The 27,905-nt window shown below is 42.5% G+C and overlaps 3 protein-coding genes across 8 annotated transcripts in view; 2 read left to right on the top strand and 1 right to left on the bottom strand.

The window, feature by feature from the left end:
- The window catches only part of LOC106587230 (SH2 domain-containing adapter protein F), a 112,402-nt gene extending 110,595 nt beyond the window's left edge, over positions 1 to 1,807 (top strand). For all 4 annotated transcript variants that reach the window (XM_082969463.1, XM_082969462.1, XM_014175420.3 and 1 more), the window contains one exon: positions 46 to 1,807. In XM_082969463.1, coding sequence (XP_082825589.1) covers positions 46 to 232 — 187 coding nt within the window. In that variant the 3' untranslated portion in view covers positions 233 to 1,807. The remainder of the gene's footprint in view (positions 1 to 45) is intronic.
- Positions 1,808 to 11,810: 10,003 nt separating this feature from the next.
- LOC106587231 (ubiquitin-like protein 7) lies at positions 11,811 to 18,804 on the bottom strand. Of its 3 annotated transcripts, none has more exons than XM_014175424.2 (11): positions 18,738 to 18,804; positions 18,227 to 18,407; positions 18,003 to 18,122; positions 17,792 to 17,874; positions 13,708 to 13,792; positions 13,551 to 13,608; positions 13,294 to 13,427; positions 12,998 to 13,047; positions 12,739 to 12,915; positions 12,505 to 12,627; positions 11,811 to 12,206 (listed from the first exon to the last, which is right to left on the bottom strand). In XM_014175424.2, the coding sequence occupies exons 2-11, from the start codon at positions 18,396 to 18,398 to the stop codon at positions 12,066 to 12,068; spliced, it is 1,143 nt and encodes a 380-aa protein (XP_014030899.1). In that variant the 5' UTR covers positions 18,399 to 18,407; positions 18,738 to 18,804; the 3' UTR covers positions 11,811 to 12,065. The 3 variants fall into 3 exon arrangements, with proteins under 3 accessions (XP_014030899.1, XP_014030897.1, XP_014030898.1); XM_014175422.3 differs by having other exon boundaries at positions 18,631 to 18,744; XM_014175423.3 differs by having other exon boundaries at positions 12,505 to 12,624; positions 18,631 to 18,744.
- Positions 18,805 to 20,683: 1,879 nt separating this feature from the next.
- LOC106587232 (CD276 antigen) overlaps positions 20,684 to 27,905 on the top strand; it is a 73,501-nt gene continuing 66,279 nt past the window's right edge. The window contains exon 1 of the mRNA XM_014175426.3: positions 20,684 to 20,880. The gene's annotated coding sequence lies outside the window, so the exon portion shown is untranslated. The remainder of the gene's footprint in view (positions 20,881 to 27,905) is intronic.

Genomic DNA, 27,905 nt, shown 5'->3' with positions numbered 1-27,905 from the left:
ATTCATCGTTTTTAGAGCTGAAATACTGTTTTCTCTCTCTTCTAGGAGCAGCCAGGGCTTCATGCACATGAAGCTGTCGAGGACGAAGGAGAACAAGTACATCCTGGGTCAGAACAGCTGTCCCTTCGACAGTGTCCCCGAGATCATCCACTTCTACTCCAGCCGCAAGCTGCCCATCAAGGGGGCCGAGCACATGTCCCTGCTCTACCCCGTGGCCATCAGGACACTATAGTGACACGTCCTTCCCCAAAGGTCACACAGGGGTCAGGGGTCAGATGCCCTCTCCTGCCACCTCCCATGGGAAACCCTGTCGCTCTGCCTATCTCCTTCTGTCTGATTGGTCTGAAGGACAGAGTTCAAGTTGGCGGAGGAGGCAGGGATGATGATGATGATAACACAGCTCACCTGTCATCACCCACCTGATCCCAGACCAGCTATTAACTTTTTGTTTGTATTTGCGACAACATTATCATTGCATTATTGACTGACACATTATCTGCTGACAAGCATTGTTTCACTGATCCCACAGCTGCTTCCTCAACAGTACCACTCTGTACCAATCTCCTCCACACAAGACCTGTTCATATTGGATTTGGCTCCATGTTATGCTGAAAGTGTTTATTTAGTCAGGGGAAGCTAAAGATTGTAATGTCCTTCATAAAGGAAGCAGGCAAGGCACATTAATGTATTGGAGTTGGGTTATATATGGGCACTCTACAGTGGCCGGCAAACTCAATAAACCTGCCCTGTGTGAATACTTTCCCCGTCAGTGCAGTTTAGTGTTTAAGTGCTGTACGGTCTACAGACTGACGTCTCTGTCTATTCCTGGGACTGTAATTTCTGATATCCTTCACCACGGGTGTCCCATTGGTAGGACAGTGTAAGTACAGCTCTGGTTTGACAGTCAGCAGACTGATAGATGGATCACTATGTTACACAGCAGTAGCACCATTGGCTAAATGAGCCAGAGATGGGCGCCTAGTATCAAAATGGGCTAAATTACCTTCCCAATCCCCCATCGTAGAATATCTTTGCATGGGTAGAATGGAATATGCCTGCATTGTCTACCTCAGAAAATCAAATTCATTTGTGAATCTGCAGATCAATAGGTACAATGGGATTGCAGATATTGATCCAACCCCCACCATGCGACTCCGATTCCCAACAAATTGCATCTATGGTTTAAGAATACGTTTTTGCATAAACCAGTCAATCAGATAATGTTTTTGGGTTCTTTTTTTAAAACTACATTTTACAGATCAGCATTTGTATGTATAGTCACTATGAAATTGTGTGATGTCAGTAACAAATGTTTGGTTAATGCCTTATAATGCATGGGTTGAATCAGTCGGATTAGATCTGCTGATTTCTAGAGTTCTGCTTCTTTCAACGATTGTTCTGTGACTGTAATTTATTCTGGGGTAATTCTTCTTATTACAGATGTGTTACTCCTCTCTGTGAAGGCCTGCCTCGTGGCATCCGGCCCTCACTATTCTCTGCCATGTGATCGTGTTTGCGCAGAGCTTGAATACCCCGGGCCTGGCCTCATATACTGTGGTGCTTCGCTATGTGTTTTAGTCAGTTCTGCTTCATGTGTCCAACTGCCTCTGTGGCCTGACTCTGACTCTGAGACACTGATGAGTAATGGTGTCTCGTGACCAATGGGATTGTCAAGCCTCACATAAAGACTGTCTGTAAAAGCCCCATGGACCAATCGGAGGACTCCATTTTCCTGGATGAACTCAGACCTCCAGTCTGTCATAAGCCATCTATTTGTTGGAATTATTTAATACACACCTCAAAATTGGTTTCTTATTCATTTTACTCTTGATTTCCTCCATTGTCTCTGTGTTCTATCATTTCTACCCACACAACCCTATCTTATTCTGGTACAGACCTTGAGGTTAGAGACATTGCTTGAAGCCTCTCTTTGTTCTTTGAGTTTGACTTCTCCCCTGAACCAGAGGGACTGACGTGTCCTTTAAAATCGAAATGTTAATGAGGAGAGTGCTGAAGCATGCTATGCAATCCCATAGCCAGTAGGTGGCATCATTGCAGATGTGGAAATCTAAGGCTGTCCTCCAATTGGCATTTCCAGAGAATTATGAGTGTTTCGTGGAGGTGAATTGATTCTGTTGGTAAGATAAGGGAACAAGTAAAGTAGGGTTGCATACAGCAGCAATGGTTTCCAAACTTTTTTTGGTTACTGTACCACCAACTGAATTTTACTCTGCCCGGAGTACCCCCTCATGTGCATTTTTCCAGTAGGCCTATGGTCTCATGAGTCTTCTCAAGGTACCCCCTGTGGATAGACCAAGTACCCTCCAGGGGTTCTAGTACCCATGATTGGGAACCACTGGCATACAGTATATGACTCTTCATGGCAGGTTTAGGAGTTTGTCTGTCAATGTCATGATTAGACTATCCCACACCTTCATGAGGTAACTGATGTTGACGGAGAGGGCCATTGTATGTAATGGAGGGAAATTGCGCTCACATTTTATGAATTAAATAAATATATATATCAGTACCAGTCAAAAGTTTGGACACACCTACTCATTCAAGGGTTTTTCTTTATTTTTACTATTTTCTACATTGTAGAATAATAGTGAAGACATCAACTATGAAATAACACATATGGAATCATGTAGTAACCAAAAAAGTGTTAAACAAATCAAAAGATATTTGAGATTCTTCAAAGTAGCCATCCTTTGCCTTGATGACAGCTTTGCACACTCTTGGCATTCTCTCAACCAGCTTCATGAGGAATGCTTTTTCAACAGTCTTGAAGGAGTTCCCACATATGCTGAGCACTTGTTGGATGCTTTTCCTTCACTCTGTGGTCCAACTCATCCCAAACCATCTCAATTGGGTTGAGGTCGGGTGATTCAGCACTCCATCACTCTCCTTCTTGGTCAAATAGCCCTTACACAGCCTGGAGGTGTGTTTTAGGTCATTGTCCTGTTGAATAACAAATTATTGTCCCACTAAGTGCAAACCAGATGGCGTATCGCTGCAGAATGTTGTGGTAGCCATGCTGGTTAAGTGTGCCTTGAATTCTAAATAAGTCACAGACAGGGTCACCAGCAAAGCACCCCACACCATCACACATCCTCCTCCATGCTTCACGGTGGGATCCACACATGCAGAGATCATCCGTTCACCTACTCTGGGTCTCTCAAAGACACAGCGGTTGGAACCAAAAATCTCACATTTGGACTCATCAGACCAAAGGACAGATTTCTACCGGTTGTCACAACACAAGTGATTGGCTCAAATGCAAAAAGAAGGAAAGAAATTCCACAAATTAACTTTTAACAAGGCACACCTATTAATTGAAATGCATTCCAGGTGACTACTTCATGAAGCTGGTTGAGAGAATGCCACGCATGTGCAAAGCTGTCATTAAAGAAAATGGTGGCTATTTGAAGAATCTCAAATATAAAATATATTTAGATTTGTTTAACACTTTTCTTGGTTACTAAATGATTCCATATGTGTTATTTCATAGTTTTGATGTCTTCACTATTATTCTACAATGTAGAAAATAGTACAAATAAAGAAAAACCCTTGAATGAGTAGGTGTGTCCAAACTTTTGACTGGTACTGTATATATATGCGTCTGTGTGTGTGTGTGTGTGTGTGTGTGTGTGTGTATGTATGTATGTATGTATGTGTGTATATATATATATATATATATATATATATATATATCTATATATATATATATATATATAGTCATGGCCAAAAGTTTTGAGAATGACACAAATATTAATTTTCACAAAGTCTGCTGCCTCAGTTTGTATGATGGCAATTTGCATATACTCCAGAATGTTATGAAGAGTGATCAGATTAATTGCAAAGTCCCTCTTTGCCATGCAAATGAACTGAATCCCCCCAAAACATTTCCTCTGCATTAGGCTTCAGGGCGCCCAAGAAAGTCCAGCAAGCGCCAGGACTGTCTCCTAAAGTTGATTCAGCTGCGGGATCGGGCACCACCAGTACAGAGCTTGCTCAGGAATGTCAGCAGGCAGGTGTGAGTGCATTTGCACACACAGTGAGGCGAAGACTTTTGGAGGATGGCCTGGTGTCAAGAAGAGCAGCAAAGAATCCACTTCTCTCCAGGAAAAACATCAGGGACAGACTGATATTCTGCAAAAGGTACAGGGATTGGACTGCTGAGGACTGGGGTAAAGTCATTTTCTCTGAATCCCCTTGCCCGATTGTTTGGGGCATCCGGAAAAAAGCTTGTCCGTGTCATGCCAACAGTAAAGCATCCTGAGACCATTCATGTGTGGGGTTGCTTCTCAGCCAAGGGAGTAGGCTCACTCACAATTTTGCCTATGAACACAGCCATGAATATCAAATCAAATTCAAATCAAATGTATTTATATAGCCCTTCTTACATCAGCTGATATCTCAAAGTGCTATACAGAAACCCAGCCTAAAACCCAGCCTGAATAAAGAATGGTACCAACACATCCTCCGAGAGCAACTTCTCCCAACCATCCAGGAACAGTTTGGTGACGAACAATGCCTTTTCCAGCATGATGGAGCACCTTGCCATAAGGCAAAAGTGATAATGAAGTGGCTCGGGGAACCACACCGATATTTTGGGTCCATGGCCAGGAAACTCCCCAGACCTTAATCCCATTGAGAACTTGTGGTCAATCCTCAAGACGCGGGTGGACAAACAAAAACCCACAAATTCTGACAAACTCCAAGCATTGATTATGCAAGAATGGGCAAGAATGGGCATTGATTATGCAAGAACGTGGCCCAGAAGTTAATTGACAGCATGCCAGGGCGGATTGCAGAGGTCTTGAAAAAGAAGGGTCAACACTGCAAATATTGTCTCTTTGCATCAACTTCATGTAAGTGTCAATAAAAGCCTTTGACACTTATGAAATGCTTGTAATTATACTTCAGTATTCCATAGTAACATCTAACAAAGATATCTAAAGACACTGAAGAAGCAAACTTAGTCGAAATTAATATTTGTGTCATTCTCAAAACATTTGCCCACGAGTGAGTGTGTGTGTGTGTGTGTGTGTGTGTGTGTGTGTGTGTGTGTATATATATATATATATATATGTATTCAGACCCCTTCCTTTGTTAAAAATGTTATGTTACAGCATTATTCTAAAATGGATTAAATAATTTTATAGTAATCACAATCTACACACAATACCCCATAGACAAAGCAAAAACAGTTTTTCTTCATTTTTGCACATTTATAAAAAATTAAAACATACCTTATGTACATACGTTTTCAGACCCTTTGCTATGAGACTCGAAATTGATCTCAGGTGCATCCTGCTTCCATTGATCGTCCTTGATGTTTCTACAACTTGATTGGAGTCCACCTGTGGTAAATTAAATTGTTTAGACATGATTTGGCAAGGCACATAAGGTCCCATAGTTGACAGTGCATGTCAGAGCAAAAACCAAGCCATGAGGTTGAAGGAATTGTCCGTAGAGCTATGAGACAGGATTGTGTCGGCACAGATCTGGGGAAGGGTAAAAAAACATTTCTGCAGCATTTAAGGTCCCCAAGAACACAGTGGCCTCCATCATTCTTAAATGGAACAAGTTTGGACCCACCAAGACTCTTCCTAGAGCTAGTCGCCCAGCCAAACTGAGCAATTGGGGGAGAAGAGCCTTGGTCAGGGAGGTGACTCTGAAAGAGCTCCAGAGTTCATCTGTGGAGATGGGAGAACCTTACAGAAGGACAACCATCTATGCAGTACACCAATCAGGCCTTTGTGGTAGAGTGCCCAGATTGAAGCCACTCCTCAGTAAAAGGCACATGACAGCTTGTTTGGAGTTTGCCAAAAGGCACCTAAAGACTCTCAGACCGTAAGAAACAAGATTCTCTGCTCTGATAAACCCAAGATTGAACTCTTTGGCCAAGACTCACACAGCCAAGACAATGCAGGAGTGGCTTCGGGACAAGTCTCTGAATGTCCTTGAGTGGCCCAGCCGGAGCCCGGACTTGAATCCGATCAAACATCTCTGGTGAGACCTGAAAATAGCTGTGCAGCGACGCTCCCCATCCAACCTGACAGAGCTTGAGAGGATCTTCACAGAAAAATGTGAGAAACTCCCCAAATACAGGTGTACCAAGCTTGTAGCGTCATACCCAAGAAGACTCAAGACTGTATTCTCTGCCAAGGTGCTTCAACAAAGTTCTGAGTGACGTGTCAGAATACTTATGTAAATGTAATATTTCTATGTTTTTTTTAATTTGCAAAAATGTGTAAACTTGTTTTTGCTTTGTCGTTATGGGGTATTGTGTGTAGATTTGATGAGGAAAAAACGATTTAATCCAGTTTAGAATAAGGCTATAATGTAACAACATTTGGAAAAAGTCAAGGGGTCTAAATACTTTCCGGATGCACTATATGTCTTAAGAATGTTCCTGTGTGGTAGAGATGAAACATAAAGAAGAGGAGAATCTTTATTCAGTGCTGCTGACAGATGCATGTTACTGTAGGCAAGGTCCCACGTACGTTGTCCACACTGCACGGAGGAAGTCCCCTCGCCTGACTAGGAGGGAGGAGGAGAGGTGATTCTGGAAGGCAGAGAAGGGGCTTTGTCTCAATCAGCAGACTCACTCTTCACATGTCTCTCTGGGAACCTGAAATAGTCCTTCTCACCCTCAAAGAAGTGTGCGTGTGTGTGTTGCCATCAGCCATTGTCTTAGTCGGTGTCTCTCTAGCCACTCTGAGGTCAAGTGGTTTTAATGCTTTTGTGTACATTTTCTTCCCGTGTATGTATTCACTACTATAACATATCTGTACAGTCCCTCATCGCCAAATGTATATACTGAATGTATTGTATGGGGACATAGAGGCATCAAGTTTCAACCTAAATAAAGTCGAGTTTATGAGTCCAAACCCTCTCTTTTGGCTCTTTCTTGATGCTGCAACAAACATGTTACAAAAAAAATTGCATCCAAAAGGTATTTGGTAAATAACTCAATACCGTTGTGATTACCAGCTACCACGGTAAAGGTCTATACAATGGTAAGTGCCATAGAGCTACTCTCTGTTGGTTGAGTCAAGGACGGGGTATTGCAAGAATAGTAAAAGAGGATAAAGTCACTGCCGTCAACCTAGTAATGAATGGCCATCTGCTCCACACACAATCCCAACCCAGTTCTCACTGCACACCGGCCGGCCATGATATTATAGTGATATCTTCTAATCAAATGGCTACCCAGACTATTTTCATTGCCCCCCCTCCCCCTCTTTTACACAGCTGCTACTCTCTGTTATCATCTATGCATAGACACTTTAATAACTCTACCTACATGTACACTACCGTTCAAAAGATTGGGGTCACTTAGAAATGTACATTTTTTGTCCATTAAAATAACATCAAATTGATCAGAAATACAGTGTTGGCATTGTTAATGTTGTAATTTACTATTGCAGCTGGAAACGGCTGATTTTTAATGGAATATCTACGTAGGCGTGCAGAGGCCCATTATCAGCACCCATCACTTCTGTGTTCCAATGGCACGTTGTGTTAGCTAATCCAAGTTTATCATTTTAAAAGGCTAATTGATCATTAGAAAACCCTTTTGCAATTATGTTAGCACAGCTGAAAACTGTTGAGCTGATTAAAGAAACAATAAAACTGGCCTTCTTTAGACTAGTTGAGTATCTGGAGAATCAGCATTTGTAGGTTCGATTACAGGCTCAAAATGACCAGAAACAAAGAACTTTCTTCTGAAACTCGTCAGTCTATTCTTGTACTCAGAAATTAAGGCTATTCCATGTGAGAAATTGCCAAGAAACTGAAGATCTCGTACAACGCTGTGTACTATTCCCTTCACAGAACAGTGCAAACTGGCTCTAACCAGAATAGAAAGAGGAGTGGGAGGCCCCGGTGCACAACTGAGCAAGAGGACAAGTGCATTAGAGTGTCTAGTTTGAGAAACAGACGCCTCACAAGTCCTCAACTGGCAGCTTCATTAAATAGTACCCGCAAAACATCAATCTCAACGTCAACAGTGAAGAGGCGACTCTGGGGTGCTGGCCTTCTAGGCAGAGTTGCAAAGAAAAAGCCATATCTCTGTCCAGTGTCTGTGTTCTTTTGCCCATCTTAATCTTTTCTTTTTATTGGCCAGTCTGAGATATGGCTTTTCTAAGTGACCCCAAACTTTTGAATGGTAGTGTACATATTACCTCAACTAACCGGTGCCCCCGCACATTGACTCTGTAACGGTACCCCCCTGTATATAGTGCCACTATTGTTATTTTACTGCTTCGCTTTAATTATTTGTTACTTTTATTTATTATTCTAATCCATATTTTTTTTAACTGCATTGTTGGTTAGGGGTTCGTAAGTAAGGATTTCACTGTAAGGTCTACACTGTTGTATTCGGCGCATGTGACTGATAAAATGTAATTTTATTTGATTTAATTAACCAACCCAAGATCTGTACAGAGGAAATGTATTAATTGCTGTATATGCCAAACACGGTCTGAGTCGGTCTCTAGCGTCTTTCTTCGAGAGCATACTTAATTCATGAATTAATAAACAACTACAGGAGAGCTCTGAGAGACAGAGAACAGCGGTTCAGATTACAGAAAACACACCCTGGGCTTTGATGGTGATGGTGCTAGAGAATCCTTCATTTAAACACAAACGCACAGCGTGGCTTTAACAAGCAGACCAGACAGACTGGGGATTTGGACCACGTGGCTTTGATGCTCTACTGTTGGAGAACACAGGCCCATGTATGTCTGTTTGAATGCTCAGTGTTTCTGCTCCTCTCCCCAGCTCTCCTCCTGTTGCCTCCTGTTAGTAGTTGGGGCTAGATCAATGTGTAAACATCCTTTCAGAGCCTCACAATGGAGCCAAGCTGGCCTATAAAGTCTGCAGTGTTTTCTATTACATACAGCTTGTATGAAGAGACAGAGGACAGACAGATGGATGTTACCACGGACAACCAAAAGCAATAAGGAGAAGGCAGGGAATGTGTGATCCACCTCTTTCGTGAAAGTGTGGAGAAATATTTTCCACGCAAAGTTGACATAACTGCGATGAACTAGTTAGTTGATACTTGAACAGAAGTGTGTTCATATACTCTCCTGAGAATCCATCCAAGGTGATTTAGGGTATTGCTGTTTTGTTTAGATTCACGTCTACATCTCATTCAGACACTCTTATTGTTCTCTACCATACAGCAGCTTCATGGCGGTCCTTCCAGCTGTCTTGGAGAGATGTATCATTTCTAACCTTTCTCCCACTGCTGCGATATCACCCTCTCCCAGGGATTAGACAGCCACCAAGGGTTAAAACACCTGAGAGGAAATGCATCAAAGCGTCCTTTGGTGGACAAAAGAGCACCCACAGGCCTGAAAGACATGGCTTGAAAGCAGCAATGAATGCATCCATTCCACAGATGGATAGAAAAAATGGCCCTTGTCCATCACCAACTAATTTGATATTCAGCCCAGTCAGGCCTGACAGAAAGCAATCTCAGGTAAACAGACTTGATGCTAATAACACATGAACTGCATCATTTAAAAAGACAAAAAGAAAATGGGGAGACAATAAAGCAACTCTCCTCCAATTCCCTTCTGACACGTGTGAGGAGGTGACCCGAAGTGAAACCTGTTATTATTCTGCAGTCTCTGGCAGTTAGATTAATTTAACTTTTACTCTGCTTAAAATGGTCTATTATGGCTGCAGAGTTATCCACTGTGTAGTCATACAGTATAATGAAGTAGGCCTGTCCTAATCCATCCCCTGAATCTACAGGTCAATGTTGTGTTGGTCAATGTGGATAGTTCTGTCTGCTGCAGAGCAAAGCCACTCTACTCAGACACTGGTGGCTGGGTGTTTCTATGTAATTTATTGTCCTCCTTTTTGAATTACAGCTTCTTCCAACCAACTACGTTGTCGTAACAGTGGTTTAGATGAAAGAGAGCTGGAGCAGGGTGGTGCTGGAGCTGCTGTACTCATGAAAGGTAATTTTCTTCTTAGGGTCATGTGAACCAGCAATGAACCTGGGTTGAGTCGCTGTGTTTGCAGTCTGCATATAGTCAGGCATTCACAGAGCAGCAAAATACATGAAAGAGGAGCTATAATGACCTAAGACTCTGGGGGACAGGGGTAATGGGGAGAGAAAGGATGGGAGGAAGGACTGTCCTCCCCTATTTCCCTGCATTTTTTCTGTCCCTCTACTGTTTTAGTCAAACATTAGTGACTCCACCGATTAAGTGCAGTTTCCTACCCAGCCAAGACATTGCCTTCATCCACAAATAACATCCTATTTGCACCCTCGTCCCACACAAGCCTGTCTGCATGGACAGAAGTGGGAGAGAGGTCACTATACAGCCACAGGTACAAACTGAACAGATCTGTCTGGACAGCACCTTCTTCCACCTCCATTTTGATGTCAAGCAGCACAGGGGACAGATGAGGAAGGCGTTTCATCGTCTTTACATTGTCCTCCGAGTGGAGAATAAAAAAGAGAAAGAATGTGTGTAACCTAAATGTAGTGCAATGACAGCAATATGTGAAGATGTGGAATGTGATTACATATCCCCATCTGAATCAGATAAATGTGTCTCCATGGCAACTTCCCTGGATGTTGTGACAGTATATTGTTGGAGGTTTGAGGATGTGATGCTGCAGTTAAGAGGATAGGTCTGACATGGCAACGACCAGCAGAATAAACGGTTTCTGTTTAATCATCACAATACCTCTACCATTACTGTAACGCTTTTAACGTGATCTGTCAAACAAAGAACACCAATATATTGTCTAATTAGCCTACAGTAAGTCAATTCCTATGGTGCATCATTATTTACTTAAATTAGCTTGAAAGGCAATCAAATGTTGTATTAACCAATTGAAGACTCAACATTATTTGAAGTAGTTCTGAAGAGTCCAGGGGGAGACCTCACTTTTGAAACTCTGTAGGAGATATTCAGAGGGAAATTGCCCGCAGGTGGGCATGGCATGTAAAATGGTAATGGGGACGGAAAGACACAAAGCACTGTTTGGGTGCTGCGCTCATGAAAGGGCCATTCACTGACTGAGCAGCCGCATTCAACAAGACGCAGTTCTAAAACTAAGCAGGGCAATTACTGAAGATTGAGAACGGTAGGGTGAGGGGGGCACACAATTTGTCCTCTTCTTCCACAGCACCCCAATGGGAGACAATGAGACAAAGCAGTTCACAAAATGGGTTTGGTTGTTTAAAGAGCAAAACCATTTGAATAAAGAGCAAGCCCATTTGCTCGTTGCGACCGTGTTCAGCTCAGACACAATAACATCCTTCTACAGTACAACGTCGGCATAATGTCAGCTGTTGAGTAAAAATGTAATACATCTCATACATGTTGGATGAGCTTAGATTTTTATCAAACCACAAAAGTCTAATACTAGTATTTACATGATGTATTATGTGTTTATTGATCTGGCAGCCTAACTGAAACAGCTTCAGAATCAGTTCAAACATTAGCTAGCCATATTTGTCAAATTTCTACTCCTTATTTCTCTATTGAATGGAATTGCAAAGGAACTATGGTAAGTGGTTATACATTGCCACCTAGTGTACAACTGTATGAATTACAATTAGACTCAAGGTGAAGTCTCAACACTGCTTTCTTCCAATGCATATTTTATAGCAGATCTGAGTCAATGTTAGTGTCTGAAACAAAAATGAAGATTTCTGGTAGAACACAGCCCTCTTTGATTATGTACATATTCACACAGCGATGAGATTAAAGCCTTCAGGGGCTAACACCAACCCTCCTTTAAATGAGTCAGTCAGATTCAGGGGGTAGATAAGGTACATGTTTATCTTTATTACAAGTCAAAAACAAAAAGAAGAAATGTTTTGCCAGCCATTTAAAGGTTGTTCCATTTAGGCTGTGTATGAAAGCGTAGAGGAGTAGTAATGAGGTCTTCATGTCTGAAGCAGTGTCCATATAAGTGTCCATATCACAGCCTAATGGCAGAATGACCAGAGCCATCAGCTTGCGTCTGTGTAGAGACGTTTCCCCCTGCACTCTCCTCTCACAGGGCCCTGGCTTGGCTCAGAGTCCTGGCCCTCCAGCGAAGATGAGCTCCAGAGCTGACTGGATGTCCCCGTCTGTAGCCTGCAGCGCCCGTAACATCAGCTCCTCATCCTGGATCCCCATGTCTCTCAGCTGCTGCAGCTGGGACTGCCAACGCCCCTATAAGACAGTAGAACAAAGCTAGCCTTAAAACTACTGGCAAACAGATCAAAACACACAGTCAGAGACATTGAAGTTTAGGCCGTCATTACTCCAGCTAGAGAGAGACCAAATAGAAACGCAGCGAGTACCATTGCTCCAGGCATTATGATTAAGAGCACAGCTTCTATTCACAGTGTTGTCCTTTAAAGGTCGAGACCTGTGGATCTGGTCTGTCCTCGCGGCTCCTCACAGTGAGAGGAGAGGGAAAGGAGAGAATGAGAGAGTAGAGGAGAGGGGGAAAGGAGAAGAGACTGACCTGCAGAGAGGACATGCTGGACATGCTGGAGGCCTGCAGAGCCTGCTGCAGTGCCTGGCTGAAAAGGTCATTGCTGACAGGAGTCCCTGCTGGCGTGGGAGGCACTCCAGATGAGGGGTCCTGCTGCAACACAGAACAAAGGGCACGCAGCTAGAAGGGAAAGTGTCTGCTCTGTGTCACTGGTAGAGGAGTGTGTTTGTGTGTGTTGTGGGAGGATTATGGGCCATTCTTTACCTGAGCCCCCGCAGTGGGAGTAACAGCACTGCTCTCAGGAGTACTGGCCAGGGCCAGGGCAGTGGCCAGCTCACTCTGTGTTATGGGTCGAGGGCCTGTAGCTCCACTATGGCCAAGGGACACAGGCCGCATTCCTGCTGGGCCCCCGGTTCGGTTGGATGGGCCTGCCGGATTTCCCTAGTTACACACATAGCAACGGTGTTAGCTATACTCCATCTATATTTACATTTTAAATCTCAATCCAGCTAGATTGACTCACCGATTGGAAATCTTCATCGTCATCAGACATGCCCTCAAACATAAACCCTCCTGCAGACAAGACAAAGCAAATGTCATACATGTTCCAGTCTTTGTGACGGTGCGTGACAGACCGATGTGGCCATTACTGGGTCGTGTTCAGTAGGGACTAAACATTTTGAAAAAGAATGAAACAGATAGGTGCTACCTGAACCTTGTCCAATAAGAACAGAGATTTTTGTTTTCCGTTGCAAACCATTTTTCTACGGTCTGCCCTATTGAACACGACCCTGTAGTGTCCACCAGTGTGATACTCACCTGGCATGTCACTGTAGGAGCTGGAGGAAACGTTGCGGGAAGAGCCGGCGCTGGACTGAGCAGGCATGCTGCCAGCCACTGAGTGGAGGACCAGGATGATGGCATTGACCAAGGCTGGGTGAGAACTGATCAACCTGCAAGGCAAAACATTTAATACTTTTGTATTATCCCTAATGTCACAAATCCACAGTATAGTTACTCATTCACAACACGGTATGACAAAGTCATTCTACAGTATATGGAACAAAAACACTTACACATCCAGCATGTTAGGGTCTGTGAATTGCACAAATAGATCTTTGTCTTGGAGCACTCCTGCAAGATTCAGAAGAATAGCATTGTAAGACATAACCTTCTTGGTGACATGGTTAGGATGATGTCATGTCATAACAGGCAGGGCTAACCAGTACTTGCCTAGTGCTACCGGGTCAGATCTCAGCCCTGGCGTGGCCACAATGATCTGATCTAGAGACTCCTTATTAGTCAGCATCTTAAACACCTGGGGAAGCAAATTAAGTTATATACAGTGGGGTCGGAAATTATTGACACCCTTGATAAAGAAGAGCAATAATGACCGTATAAAGTAAATCATTCAAATACTGAGCTATATTGTATGCTAAATAAAAATGGTGAAACAATATTGTTTTATACTAATACAATTGCCTTGATAAATATTCTTATTTAACAAGTAACAATCATGAATAATGATGAGTGACATTTACATAGGGTCAAAGATCTTACCCCCAAGACATGCTCACCTCCCCTGTTATTGGTAATGGTGAGAGGTTAGCATGTTTTGGAAGTAGGATCTTTGACCCTATGTAACTTTCTCACTCATAATTATTCACAATTCATTCAGGATTATCTGTAATCATGGTATAATCCACATTAATGTAGAAGTGTTTAGAAACATATTATATTCTTATTTACAATTAAAAAAAAGTGACTCCATAATGACACAATACATCATTTACCATTCACTATTGTTTTCACTATATATTTTACCTCTTGGGGATGTCATTCGAAAACATGTTAACTTTCACTGCTATGCGGATGACACACAGCTGTACATTTCAATGAAACATGGTGAAGCCCCAAAATTGCCCTCGCTGGAAGCCTGTGTTTCAGACACAAGGAAGTGGATGGCTGCAAATGTTTTACTTTTAAACTCGGACAAAATAGAGATGCTAGTTCTAGGTCCCAAGAAACAAAGAGATCGTCTGTTGAATCTGAAAATTAGTCCTGATGGTTGTACAGTCGTCTCAAATAAAACTGTAAAGGACCTCGTCGTTACTCTGGACTCTGATCTCTCTTTTGACAAACATATTAAGACTGTTTCAAGGACAGCTTTTTTCCATTTACGTAACATTGCAAAAATCTGACATTTTCTGTCCAAAAATGATGCAGAAAAATTAATCCATGCTTTTGTTACTTCTAAGTTAGACTACTGCAATGCTCTACTTTCCGGCTAAAGCACAAAATAAACTTCAGTTAGTGCTAAATACAGCTGCTAGAATCCTGACTAGAACCAAAAAAATGGATCATATTACTCCAGTGCTAGCCTCCCTACACTGGCTTAGTGTTAAGGCAAGGGCTGATTTCAAGGTTTTACTGCTAACCTACAAAGCATTACATGGGCTTGCTCCTAACTATCTTTCCGATTTGGTCCTGCCGTACATACCTATATGTACGCTACGGTCACAAGACGCAGGCCTCCTAATTGTCCCTAGAATTTCTAAGCAAACAGCTGGAGGCAGGGCTTTCTCCTATAGAGCTCAATTTTTATGGAATGGTCTGCCTACCCATGTGAGAGACGCAGACTCGGTCTCAACCTTTAAGTCGTTATTGAAGACTCATCTCTTCAGTAGGTCCTATGATTGAGTGTAGTCAGGCCCAGGAGTGTGAAGGTGAACGAAAAGGCACTGGAGCAACGAACCGCCCTTGCTGTCTCTGCCTGGCCGGTTCCCCTCTCTCCACTGGGATTCTCTAACCCCATTACAGGGGCTGAGTCACTGGCTTACTGGTGCTCTTCCATGCCGTCCCTAGGAAGGGTGCGTCACTTGAGTGGGTTGAGTCACTGACGTGGTCTTCCTGTCTGGGTTGGCGCCCCCCTTGGGTTGTGCCATGGCGGAGATCTTTGTGGGCTATACTCAGCCTTGTCTCAGGGTAGTAAGTTGGTGGTTGAAGATATCGCTCTATTGGTGTGGGGGCGGTGCTTTGGCAAAGTGGCTGGGGTTATATCCTGCCTGTTTGGCCCTGTCCGGGGGTATCATCGGATGGGGCCACAGTGTCTCCTGACCCCTCCTCTCTCAGCCTCCAGTATTTATGCTGCAGTAGTTTGTGTCGGGGGCTAGGGTCAGTCTGTTATATCTGGAGTATTTCTCCTATCTTATCCGGTGTCCTGTGTGAATTTAAGTATGCTCTCTCTAATTCTCTCTCTCTCCCGGAGGACCTGAGCCCTAGGACCATGCCTCAGGACTACCTGCCATGATGTCTCCTTGTTGTCCCCAGTCCACCTGGCCGTGCTGCTGCTCCAGTTTCAACTGTCCTGCCTGCGGCTATGGAACCCTGACGTGTTCACTGTGATTACTATTATTTGACCATGCTGGTCATTTATGAACATTTGAACATCTTGGCCATGTTCTGTTATAATCTCCACCCGGCATAGCCAGAAGAGGACTGGCTACCCCTCATAGCCTGGTTCCTCTCTAGGTTTCTTCCTAGGTTTTGGCCTTTCTAGGGAGTTTTTCCTATCCACCGTGCTTCTACACCTGCATTGCTTGCTGTTTGGGGTTTTAGGCTGGGTTTCTGTACAACACTTTGATATATCAGCTGGTGTAAGAAGGGATATATAAATACATTTGATTTGATGATTGCAATTGGGCACAAAATAATCTGAAACACAACCAAAACAATCTGCAAATGCATCCAACATGTTTGTACAGTCACAAGCTTGATGTAGTCATTGCGAGCTAGGAATATGGGACAAAATACTACACCTTTGACTACTTTATTTATAATAATTTTTAGGGGTGTCAATAATTTTGAACACTACCTTTTGAGTATTACTAATTACAACAAACTATCTTTCTCTGACCAATTGTATTAGTATCAAATAATATAACTTTCCCATTCTTTTGAGCATAAAATATAGCTCAGTATTTTTATTATTTATACTAAACAAAAATATAAACCCAACACTCAACAATTTCAAAGATTTTACTGAGTTAGAGTTCATATAAGGACATCAGTCAATTGAAATAAACTCATTAGGCTCTAATCTATGGATTTCATATGACTGGGAATATAGATATGCATCTGTTGGTCACAGATACCTTTAAAAAAGGTAGGGGCTTGGCTCAGAAAACCAGTCAGTATCTGGTGTGACCACAATTTGCCTCATGCAGCGTAACACATCTCCTTCACACAGAGTTGATCAGGCCTGTGGAATGTTGTCCCACTCCTCTTCAATGATTGTGCGAAGTTTCTGGATATTGGCGGGAACTGGAACACACTGTCTTACACGTCGATCGAGAGTATCCCAAACATGCTCAATGGGTGACATGTCTGGTGAGTATGCAAGGTGAGTATGCAGACCATGAAAGAACTGGGACATTTTCAACTTTCAGGAATTGTGTACAGATCCTTACGACAAGGGGCCAAGCATTATCATGCTGAAACATGAGGTGATGGCGGCGGATAATTGGCACGACAATGGGCCTCAGGATCTCGTCACGGTATCTCTGTGCATTCAAATTGCAATCGATAAAATGCAATTGTATTTGTTGTCCGTAGCGAATGCCTGCCCATACCATAACCCAACGCCACCATGGGGCAGTCTGTTCACAACGTTGACATCAGCAAACTGCTCGCCCACATAACGCCATACACTTGGTATGCGGTTGTGAGGCCAGTTGGACATACTGCCACATTCTCTAAAACGACATTGGAGGCGGTTTATGGTAGAGAAATCCAAATTAAATGATCTGGCAACAGCTCTGGTGGACATTCCTGCAGTCAGTATGCCAATTGCATGCTCCCTCAAAACTTGAGACATCTGTCAGATTGTGTTATGTGACAAAACTGCACATTTTAGAGTGGCCATTTATTGTCCCCAGCACAAGGTGCACCTGTGTAATGATCATGCTGTTTAATCAGCTTCTTGACATGCCACACCTGTCAGGTGGATGGATTATCTTGGAAAATGAGAAATGCTCACTAACAGGGATGTAAACAAATTTGTGCACAACATTTGAAGAATAAGCTTTTTGTGCGTATGGAACATTTCTGGGATCTTTTATTTCAGCTCATGAAACATGGGACCAACACTTTACATGTTGTGTTTATATTTTTGTTCAGTGTATTTTATAAATTTACCATTGCTCATCTTTATCAAGGTTGTCAATCATTTTGGACCCCACTGTAACTGATATAATAGGATTTCTGATAAAGACATTTGTCTACATTTTCATTCTCAACACCATAACAATGTTATTACCGAGTCTCTGTAGGTGGAGTTGGAGTGGAGGGCTGCCTGCAGCACACGGAACTCCCTGGCTGCAGTCGTCCTGTTCACTGGCTCTACAGACAAAGAGAGAAAGACAGGAGAAATAAATGACTGTGGTTCTTTATAGAAGTAACCTTATAAATGGAAATGTCTAGTGACATGGCGCTTCTAAGAGGGTTAGAGTGAGTCTGCCAAAACCCACCTGGATTGATCTCTGGTTCAGGCCAGGTCCTTTTGAGGATGTGCAGGGTGGATCCAGGCTGGATCCCACAGGAGTCTAAAGTCAGGTCGTCCTTCAACTTGCGACCACAATGTACCAGCTCTGACATATGAAATAAATAAAAACTTTAGACACAAATCATAAATACAGTACAGAAGTTAGCTAAGTTAGTTGACATGTGAGTTGTTCACTTATGCAATGCAAACCTATGAGTTCGGGGTCCGGTAGGGAATCAGGAAGCTGTGCTGCAACGAGCTGTTTCAGAGTAGAGACTCGGTACCCGCCGGGAGACACGTCTCCAGGCATTGTCTCAGGGAAGTGGAAGGTGGATTTGGGCTGATCCACCAGCTTCAATGACAGGTGCCACTCCGACATCATGAGCTGTTGCTAGACAGGAACAAGTTACAACGAAAATCTACATTGGTAACATAGTGAGGTCAGCACCACATTCACGAATCTAAAACTAGCTAAAGTTTGGAAAAGCAATGTCTAATCTTCTGATATGTACAGCTAACGTTACCGTTAGCTATTAGCCATTAAGCTAGCAAGCTAGCTATCGCTTCTATAATGCCACTAACATTAGGCATGAATATTTTTAGCAAGTAAAGACCGTTTGGATGACGTTTTCAAAAATAACGTTCGTATGGCAGCCACGAAAACGCATTAAATCCACGAATGACACATGAAACCCATTGCAAAATTATGCTGCAGACTCACAATTTGCTTTGTTGACACGATCTGCTTCCGTGTTATTCACGTGGTCCACAATCACGCTGACCAAAACGGAAGTAATGGGATATACATGGCAAAAATGTATTTTTTATTTTATTTAACCTTTATTTAACTAGGCAAGTCAGTTAAGAACACATTCTTATTTACAATGACAGCCTCCTGCGGGGACGGGCCTGGGATTTAAAATAAAAAACAAATACAATATAAATATAGGACAAAACACACATCACAACAAGAGACAACACTACATAAAGAGAGACCTAAGACAACAGCATAGCAAGGCAGAAACACATGACAACACAGCATGGTACAACAACATGGTAGCAACCCAGCATGGTAGCAGCACAAAACATAGTACACACATTATTGGGCACAGACAACAGCACAAAGGGCAAGAAGGTAGAGACAACAATACATCACACCAAGTAGCCACAACTGTCAACTGACCATGATTGAGTCTTTGAATGAAGAGATTGAGATAAAACTGCCCAGTTTGAGTGTTTGTTGCAGCTCGTTTGTTGTTGCATCTTGTTTGTTGCAGAGCGACCCAGGGATGTGTGTGCTTTGGGGACCTTTAACAGAATGTGACTGGCAGAACGGGTGTTGTATGTGGAGGATGAAGGCTACAGCAGATATCTCAGATATGGGGGAGTGAGGCCTAAGAGGGTTTTAGAAATAAGCATCAACCAGTGTGTCTTGTGACAGGTATACAGAGATAGAGTGCAGTGATGTGTCCTATAGGGAGCGTTGGTGGCAAATCTGATGGCCGAATGTATCATTTATTTGCTATCACGGTCCTTGCTGAAGCAAAATGTAACAACTGCAATGTAGATGTAGCAAATCTAACTTACTATACCTTTTCTACAGCAATTTCAAGACCCTCCACACCCTTTGTTGCACATTTGGTCAGTTATTGGGCCGCAAAGCCTACTTTCCAAACTTTCCAACTTTTCTATGCCATTATCAAATTATTTTAACCCTCAAACTACCAACGTATTTTACATGATTATTACCAGCTGGAGTAATTTTGCCCCCCAAGATGAAACAAAAAACGGAATGATTTTTAGGCTTTTATCAAAACATAATTTGAAATAAAAATGTTCCTTGTTGTTGTTAGGAAATAACAATTAAATGTCATATTGAAAACGAAAGTAACAATTTGTAAGGTCATGGGCTCTAAGGTCTTTTCAGGAGGGTGCGAAGCATAATTTATCACACAGCTGAGTTCAGCAGAGCCCATCAAATAAAAATCAAATCATATCAAATTTTATTGGTCACATACACATATTTAGCAGATGTTATTGCGGGTGTAGCGAAATGACATCCTTTGAAGCGATAGTGTCTGTTTCTAATGTGTTATTGGAGTATCAGAATGTAATAACAACAGAGAAGCTGTTGAGGAGAAAAGCAGGAAGCCTTAATGTCTCAAAATACCCAGATTACTTTTCCTGCTGAATGCATTGGCTCAGGATGTTCTTTCCAACACAGCTATCCAGCCTTCATGTCTGGGACAAAGAGTGAATATTATAGCAGTGTAAAACCAGCTCTCTTTGTTTTAGTGACATGTATTGCAAACGTCCAGTTCAACAATGGCATCTAGTTCATACAACACTATTGCCTATCCAGTTTGTTATTTTCATCAAAGCATATGATCCTTCATCAGACAAAAATGTGTAATTAAGGTATTACACGTATTATTATTAGCCTTAGTATATTCAAAACGATATAGTTGTGTATGAAGAATTTGAGATGTACAAAATATTATACTTTATGAAAATTGACGAGCACCACAGGTGTTTAATATACTGTATGCTTGCCTTCAACTTAAAGGGTTAAATAAAGGTTAAATAATAAAACATTTAAATAAAGGGTTAACATTAACCAGCGGTGGGGGTCGGGGGCAAACACTTTTCTTACGCGTGACATCATACTGGACAAAGCACCATATGGGAGTGGTTTCTTAGAATCGAATGAATCCTCCTGAATGTAAGGTTTTTCAATTCCTGTAGCCGAACTATTACTTTCTCAAGTCAAAAGGGTTTAAGGGAACACTATTAGCGCTTATTTTGTATAACAAATCACTGCCGGTGGATGGTTGGTGATTCATAAGTTGCGTTCCCCTAACATGGTAAGTTTTCACATTATTTTTTATTTACATTAGTCAAAGAAAATTAAGTGAAACGTGGTGTAGTAACCATGTAATAACGCGTCGTTTCGATTTTCTGTTGATTTTGAGAATGAGCCACGAACATTTCGTGGTGCTTGCAGATGTAAGCAACAGCTGGAGTGAATGAAGCAGAAACGCCGCATGATTGGATATATGGCTACTACTGCATCTTATTCGAACAAAAGACAATAGACTCGTTTAAGAAACTCATTAACAATTAATACACTGTTAAGTAACTTTGATTTAAGTCTCAGTAAGTTAATGTCCAAATAGCGGTTTTGTATATCACATTTTACCAAAGCACTTAGCTAGATCTCTTCTTAAACGAGAAACAGACAAATTCAAGTAGGTTTATCCCCATTTCGTCCTGCTTGCTTCCGTTTAAGAAATGTTTTTCAACATAATTGGCAGAATGAATACACCTCTCATCACCCGCACACACAGTTCACTTTCATAGCAGCCACATACAAACAGCATCATTACTTTGCTCATTGTATAATTCCTTCTCGCATCTACACACTCTCCTCCTCTCATCTTTTCCCTTCACTTGTGGACTTCAGTGCACAACACAACAGCTGTCTGTGACCAGGCAATAAAACCTTTCCAAGCCAAACCTTAACCATAACCGCTTACCTCTACACACAGCCTATGTCATTGTCACCATATTAGCTAACTTCATAGTCAACATAGCTACTAGTAAACCCGCTACAATCATGCAGTACATTGTACAGTCAGCAAGCAGTTTAGCAGTTACACCAGCATGCCCTGGTGGCAATAAATGAATAAAACCAAAAGCATACCTTGACTTGGAAGAGTTCCAGTGTTGGATAGCCATAGCTAGCTAGGTAACATAAATAGCATTCCTCTGTTAGAGCCAGGTGTTTGAGTAGGCTAAACTAGCTAGCTGCATTAGCTAGCTAAGTAAGTGAAAGTGAAGGTGAAAAATACAATGAAATATAGCTATCTCTCTCTGATGCTCCTTCTTAATTTTTGAAGAAATGAATTTGGTCAAAACTGTTCAACTATTGTCTTTATCGCTCTCTTTGAGTCAACTACTCACCACATTTTTTTCACTGCAGTGCTAGCTAGCGGTAGCTTATGATTTCAGTACTAGATTCATTTTCTGATCCTTTGATTGAGTGGACAACAGGTCAGTTCATGCTGCAAGAGCTCTGATAGGTTGAAGGACATCCTCCGCAAGTTGTCATAATTACTGTGTACTATAAGTCTATTGAAGGTGGTGAGAACCTTAAGCCTCCTAGGTTTTGTACTGAAGTAAATGTACCCAGAATAGGACGAAAATAGCTATTCTACGGCTACACCAGAGTGCTGTTGAGGCTATTGTAGACCTTCATTGCAAAACAGTGTGTTTTAATCAGTTATTTGGTAACTTGAATATATTTAGTATAGTTGTATCTAAAAATAATAACTTTTTAATGTTTCACAATTTTTATTTATCTGAAATTCACTGAGTAGGATGGACCTCCCCTTCCTCCTCTGAGGAGCATCCACTGCTCCAAACTTAATTATAGACTGTAAAGCTTGATAATAACATGATTGTCTTGTTTTGAGACAAAAGACCTTCCCACCGGCTAGACACAGGTTGAATCAACAGTGTTTCCACGTCATTTCAATGAAATTGTGTTGAACAAACGTGGAATAGACATTGAAGATGGCGCGGGAGAAGAAGGCAGACGTTTTACGTGCGCCCAGCCGATTGTGCTTTTTGTTTATTTATTTGCGTTGTTTGTAACTTTTTTAAACATTTTTTTTTTTACTTATGACAGAAAATAACTTCTAGACATCAGGACTGCGATTACTCACCACGGACTAGCAGAATACTTTTTTTCCTTTCACGACTCTGATGAGCCTGATGCGAAGGATATACTACTTCCTCGGGAACAGGCCCCGATCCCCTTGATTTGCATGAAGAGGAGGCGGAGAAAAAAGGGCCGAAGGGCGGGCTGCATTCTGAGAATTCGTAGGCGATCGAATAAACCCCACTTCCCTCCATTCTGCTAGCAAATGTGCAATCCTTGGAGAATAAAATTGCAGAGTTACGCGGAAGATTAAACTACCAATGGGACATTAAGAACTGTAACATCTTATGTTTCACGGAGTCGTGGCTGAACAACGACAATATCAACATACAGCTGGCTGGTTATACGATGTACCGGCAGGATAGAACAGCGGCGTCTGGTAAGACAAGGGGCGGCAAACTATGTATTTTTGTAAATAACAGCTGGTGCACGATATCTAAGGAAGTCTCGAGCTATTGCTCGCCTGAGATAGAGTATCTCATGATAAACTATTGACCACTCTACCTACTGAGAGTTTTCATCTGTATTCTTTGTAGCTGTTTACATACCACCACAGTCAGAGGCTGGCACTAAGACAGCATTGAATGAGCTGTATTCTGCATAAGAAAACAAGAAAACGCTCACCCAGAGGCTCCTAGTAACCAGGGACTTTAATGCAGGGAAACTTAAATCCGTCTTACCAAATTTCTATCAGCATGCTAAATGTGCAACCAGAGGAAAAAGAACTCTGGACCACCTATACTCCACACACAGAGACAAATACAAAGCTTTCTCTCGCCCTCCATTTAGCAAATCTGACCATAATTATATCCTCCTGATTCCTGCTTACAAGCAAAAATCAAAGCAGGAAGCACCAGTGACTAGATCAATAAAAAAGTGGTGATGAAGCAGATGCTAATCTACAAGACTGTTTTGCTAGCACATACTAGAATATGTTCCGGTATTCCTCCGATGGCATTGAAGAGTACACCACATCAGCCATTGGCTTCATCAATAAGTGCATCGATGACGTCGTCCCCACAGTGACCGTACGTACAAACCCCAACCAGAAATCATGGATTACAGGCAGCATCTGCACTGAGCTAAAGGCTAGAGCTGTCGCTTTCGAGGAGCAGAACTTTAACCCGGAAGCTTATAAGAATTCCCGCTATGCCCTCCGATGAACCATCAAACAGGTAAAGCATCAATACAGGACTAAGATCGAATCGTACTACACCAGCTCTGACGCTCGTCAGATGTGACAGGGCTTGCAAACCATTACAGACTACAAAGGGAAGCACAGAAGAGAGCTGCCCAGTGACACGAGCCTACCAGACAAGCTAAACTACTTCTATGCTCGCTTCGAGGCGAATAACACTGAAACATGCATGAGAGCACCAGCTGTTCCGGAAGACTGTGTGATCACGGTCTCCGCAGCCGATGTGAGTAAGACCTTTAAACAGGTCAACATTCACAAGGCTGCAGGGCCAGACAGATTACCAGGATGTGTACAGCGAGCATGCGCTGACCAACTGGCAAGTGTCTTCACTGACATTTTCAACCTCTCCCTGTCCGAGTCTGTAATACCAACATGTTTTATGCAGACCACCATAGTGCCTGTGCCAAAGAACACTAAGGTAACCTGCCTAAATGACTACCGACCCGTAGCACTCACGTCTGTAGCTAAGAAGTGCTTTAAAAGGCTGGTCATGGCTCACATCAACACCATCATCCCAGAAACCCTAGACCCACTCCAATTTGCATACAGCCCCAACAGATCCACAGATGATGCAATCTCTATTGCACTCCACACTGCCTTTTCCCACCTGGACAAAAGGAACACCCATGGGAGAATGCTATTCATTGACTACAGCTCAGCGTTCAACACCATAGTGTCCTCAAAGCTCATCAATAAGCTAAGGATCCTGGGACTAAACACCTCCCTCTGCAACTGGATCCTGGACTTCCTGACAGGCCGCCCCCAGGTGGTAAGGGTAGGTAACAACACATCTTCCATGCTGATCCTCAACACAGGGGCCCCTCAGGGGTGCATGCTCAGTCCCCTCCTGTACTCCCTGTTCACTCATGACTGCATGGCCAGGCATGACTCCAACACCATCATTAAATTTGCCGATGACACAACAGTGGTAGACCTGATCACCGACAACGATGAGACAGCCTATAGGGAGGAGGTCAGTGACCTGGCCGTGTGCTGCCAGGACAACAACCTCTCCCTCAATGTGATCAAGACAAAGGAGATGATTGTGGACTACAGGAAAAAGAGGACCGGGCACGCCCCCATTCTCATCGATGGGGCTGCAGTGGAGCAGGTTGAGAGCTTCAAGTTCCTTGGTGTCCACATCACCAACAAGCTAACATGGTCCAAGCACACCAAGACAGTTGTGAAGAGGGAAAGACAAATCCTATTCCCCCTCAGGAGACTGAAACGATTTGGCATGGGTCCTCAGATCATCAAAAGGTTCTACAGCTGCACCATCGAGAGCATCCTGACTGGTTGCATCACTGCCTGGTATGACAACTGCTCGGCCTCTGACCACAAGGCACAACAGAGGGTAGTGCGAATGGCCCAGTACATCACTGGGGCCAAGCTTCCTACCATCCAGGACCTCTATACCAGGTGGTGTCAGAGGAAGGCCCTGCAAATTGTCAAAGACTCCAGCCACCCTAGTCATAGACTGTTCTCTCTGCTACCGCACGGCAAGCGGTACCGGAGCACGAAGTCTAGGTCCAAGAGGCTTCTAAACAGCTTCTACCCCCAAGCCATAAGACCCCTGAACATTTAGTCAAATGGCTACCCAGACTATTTGCATTGCCCCCACTCCCCCTCTTTACACCACTGCTACTCTCTGTTGTCATCTATGCATAGTCGCTTTAATAACTCTACCTACTAGGGATGAAACAGTTACCGGTTTCACGATAAACCACAGTAAAATTCCCAGTGATTAGTATCACCGTTTCAAATAAAAAACTATTTTTTGTGTGAAAACACAGCAGAGGCCATTGCCAGTGCTCGGGAGTTTTTTCAGCCTTCTAAGAGGACCAAATCGGAAGTGTGGTCGTATTTTGGGATTTACAAGAGTGCTGAGGGAAGCTTAATTGAAGATGGTCACCCTGTCTGCAAAACATGCAACAACAAAAAAATCGCTGCGAAAGGGGGCAACACTTCAAATCTCTTGAGTCAGCTTCGTGACCACCACTCACTACTTTATAGTGAATGCAAGGTATGTTAACTTTTAGCTCAATGCATGATGTGGGGACTTCGGAATGGGGGAAAATGTCATGGTTTGTCTGTCTAACTTGCTAATAGCTTGTCAATAATGTAAACTGAAGTTTTCAGTGTTAGCTACTCTTGTAAAAACACTACACGTTATTCTGCTGATGGTTGCGTCGTGTGTTTGCGGACTCTTTGCCCATTGCACACGATAACACGTTATGTAGTTTAGTCACCCAAGCAAAATATTATGTTCATTTAAAATCCGGTAGACGTCGACTTGGTTGTAAAAGTGCTCCAACAGGAGAAACACTATAGACTCCTATACAAGTCTCCTGTATTTATGTCAATTGTTGGGCTCATTGCAATTACTATCACTGTCTTCTTAAGACTCATTTGTATTTCTGCATGGGGTCATTGCATATACTCAATGCAACACAGAAGATAGACTGTGTGTGTGTGTGTAAGTGAATAATTATAATTATAATGTAACAACACTAATAATAATAATAATACATTTGCTATTCCCTTGTTTACAGAGTGGGCGTGCAGCAGGCAAACCCAGTGATGCTACTGGTCCCTCATCTACAGTTGTGACACAGACACTCGATCAAGCATTTAAAAAGCAGGCTGCTTATGCACCCACATCAAAAAATGCTCAAGACCTCACTGCAGCCCTTTCATATTACATTGCAAAGGACATGATGCCATTTCAAATTGTTGAGAGGCCTGGCTTTCTGAGGCTGATGAAGGTTGCCGTGCCTCACTACAAAGTGAGTGTTGCTAATTTGATTTGCTGTTTGTTAATTTGATTTGCTTACTTAAGGTTGTGTTCATTTAAAGCTGCACTAGGGAAACTTATCTCTCATGGCCACATGGTGCCATCTTTAATGTTTATGTTATTATTTTAATGTTTATGCACACAAAAAGTGCTTAGTGCTGCTAATTTTATTTGTTTTTTGTTGGATTTCAATATATAACTTGGTGAAATGATTTCAGTGTGTGTATCAGTACTTTTTGAAAATTTCCAGCACATTTTAACACCTCGATAATACTGATAACCGTGATAATTTTGGTCACTATAATTGTGATATGAAATGTTCATACCGTTTCATCTCTACTACCTACATGTACATACTACCTCGGCTAACCGGTACCCCCGCACATTGACTCTGTATCGGTACCCAACTCTATATAGTCTCGCTATTGTTATTTCACTGCTGCTCTTTAATGACTTGTTCCTTTTATCACTTATTCTCATCCGTATTTTTTTAAAACTGCATTGTCGGTTAGGGGCTCGTAAGTAAGCATTTCACTGTAAGGTCTACACCTGTTGAATTCGGCGCATGTGACTAATACAGTTTGATTTGATTTGATTTGAATGGACATCTGTGACCAGTGGGTGGTCTCCTATTTGTTGGAACCCGCTGTGGTTGGAACTTGGAACACATAGCAGCATTACCCCATCACAGAGAAAAATGTTCAGGCCCAGGGCAACATAGGGCAAACAACCTGGGTGATTATAAAGTATAATAAGGTCTTCTAGAACAATGGTTCTTAAACTGTGGGGCGTGCCTTTTTAATGAACTTAGTCCGGCTTTTAACTTACTCCTGAAAGTTTTAATAGTAGAAAATACAAGGTGCAATTTCTAAAATTGGGTGGTGCATCATCAATTTTCCTCTTATCATGTCAGTCATTTCATACCTTAGAGAGCTATTTATGACTTGTTAGAAATGTCCAGATCAACTAGGGGTGTTTCCCCATTCTGGAAGGGGGGCCTACCTGAGTGAAAAGGTTTGGGAACCCCTGTTCTAGAATATGACAGGTAACCACCACCAAGAATGACACAATCTGCCTGGATGTCTAGGAATTTCAGTGACTCCCAAACAATGACATACTGTACCTATCCTGTCATTCATTTCCCTGTAGCAACAATTTGTACTTTTACTTTGTC

Source organism: Salmo salar, chromosome 26, assembly GCF_965601325.2.
Source record: "Salmo salar chromosome 26, fSalSal1, whole genome shotgun sequence".
In the NCBI taxonomy this organism is placed as follows: domain Eukaryota; kingdom Metazoa; phylum Chordata; class Actinopteri; order Salmoniformes; family Salmonidae; genus Salmo; species Salmo salar.
The sequence above is the reverse complement of the archived record's forward strand: the minus strand, read 5'-3'. Positions and strand labels throughout refer to the sequence as shown.

What these genes read in the sequence shown, in the direction of transcription:
- LOC106587231 (XM_014175422.3), bottom strand. Translation starts at nt 18,684, where the DNA reads ATGCGTTTTCGTGGCTGCCATACGAACGTTATTTTTGAAAACGTCATC. An exon ending in CTCCTACAGTGACATGCCAG is followed by an intron (nt 13,048 to 13,293) that starts GTGAGTATCACA and finishes TCTTGTCTGCAG; the next exon opens with GAGGGTTTATGTTTGAGGGC. An exon ending in CCAGCATGTCCTCTCTGCAG is followed by an intron (nt 12,207 to 12,504) that starts GTCAGTCTCTTC and finishes ACTGTCTTATAG; the next exon opens with GGGCGTTGGCAGTCCCAGCT.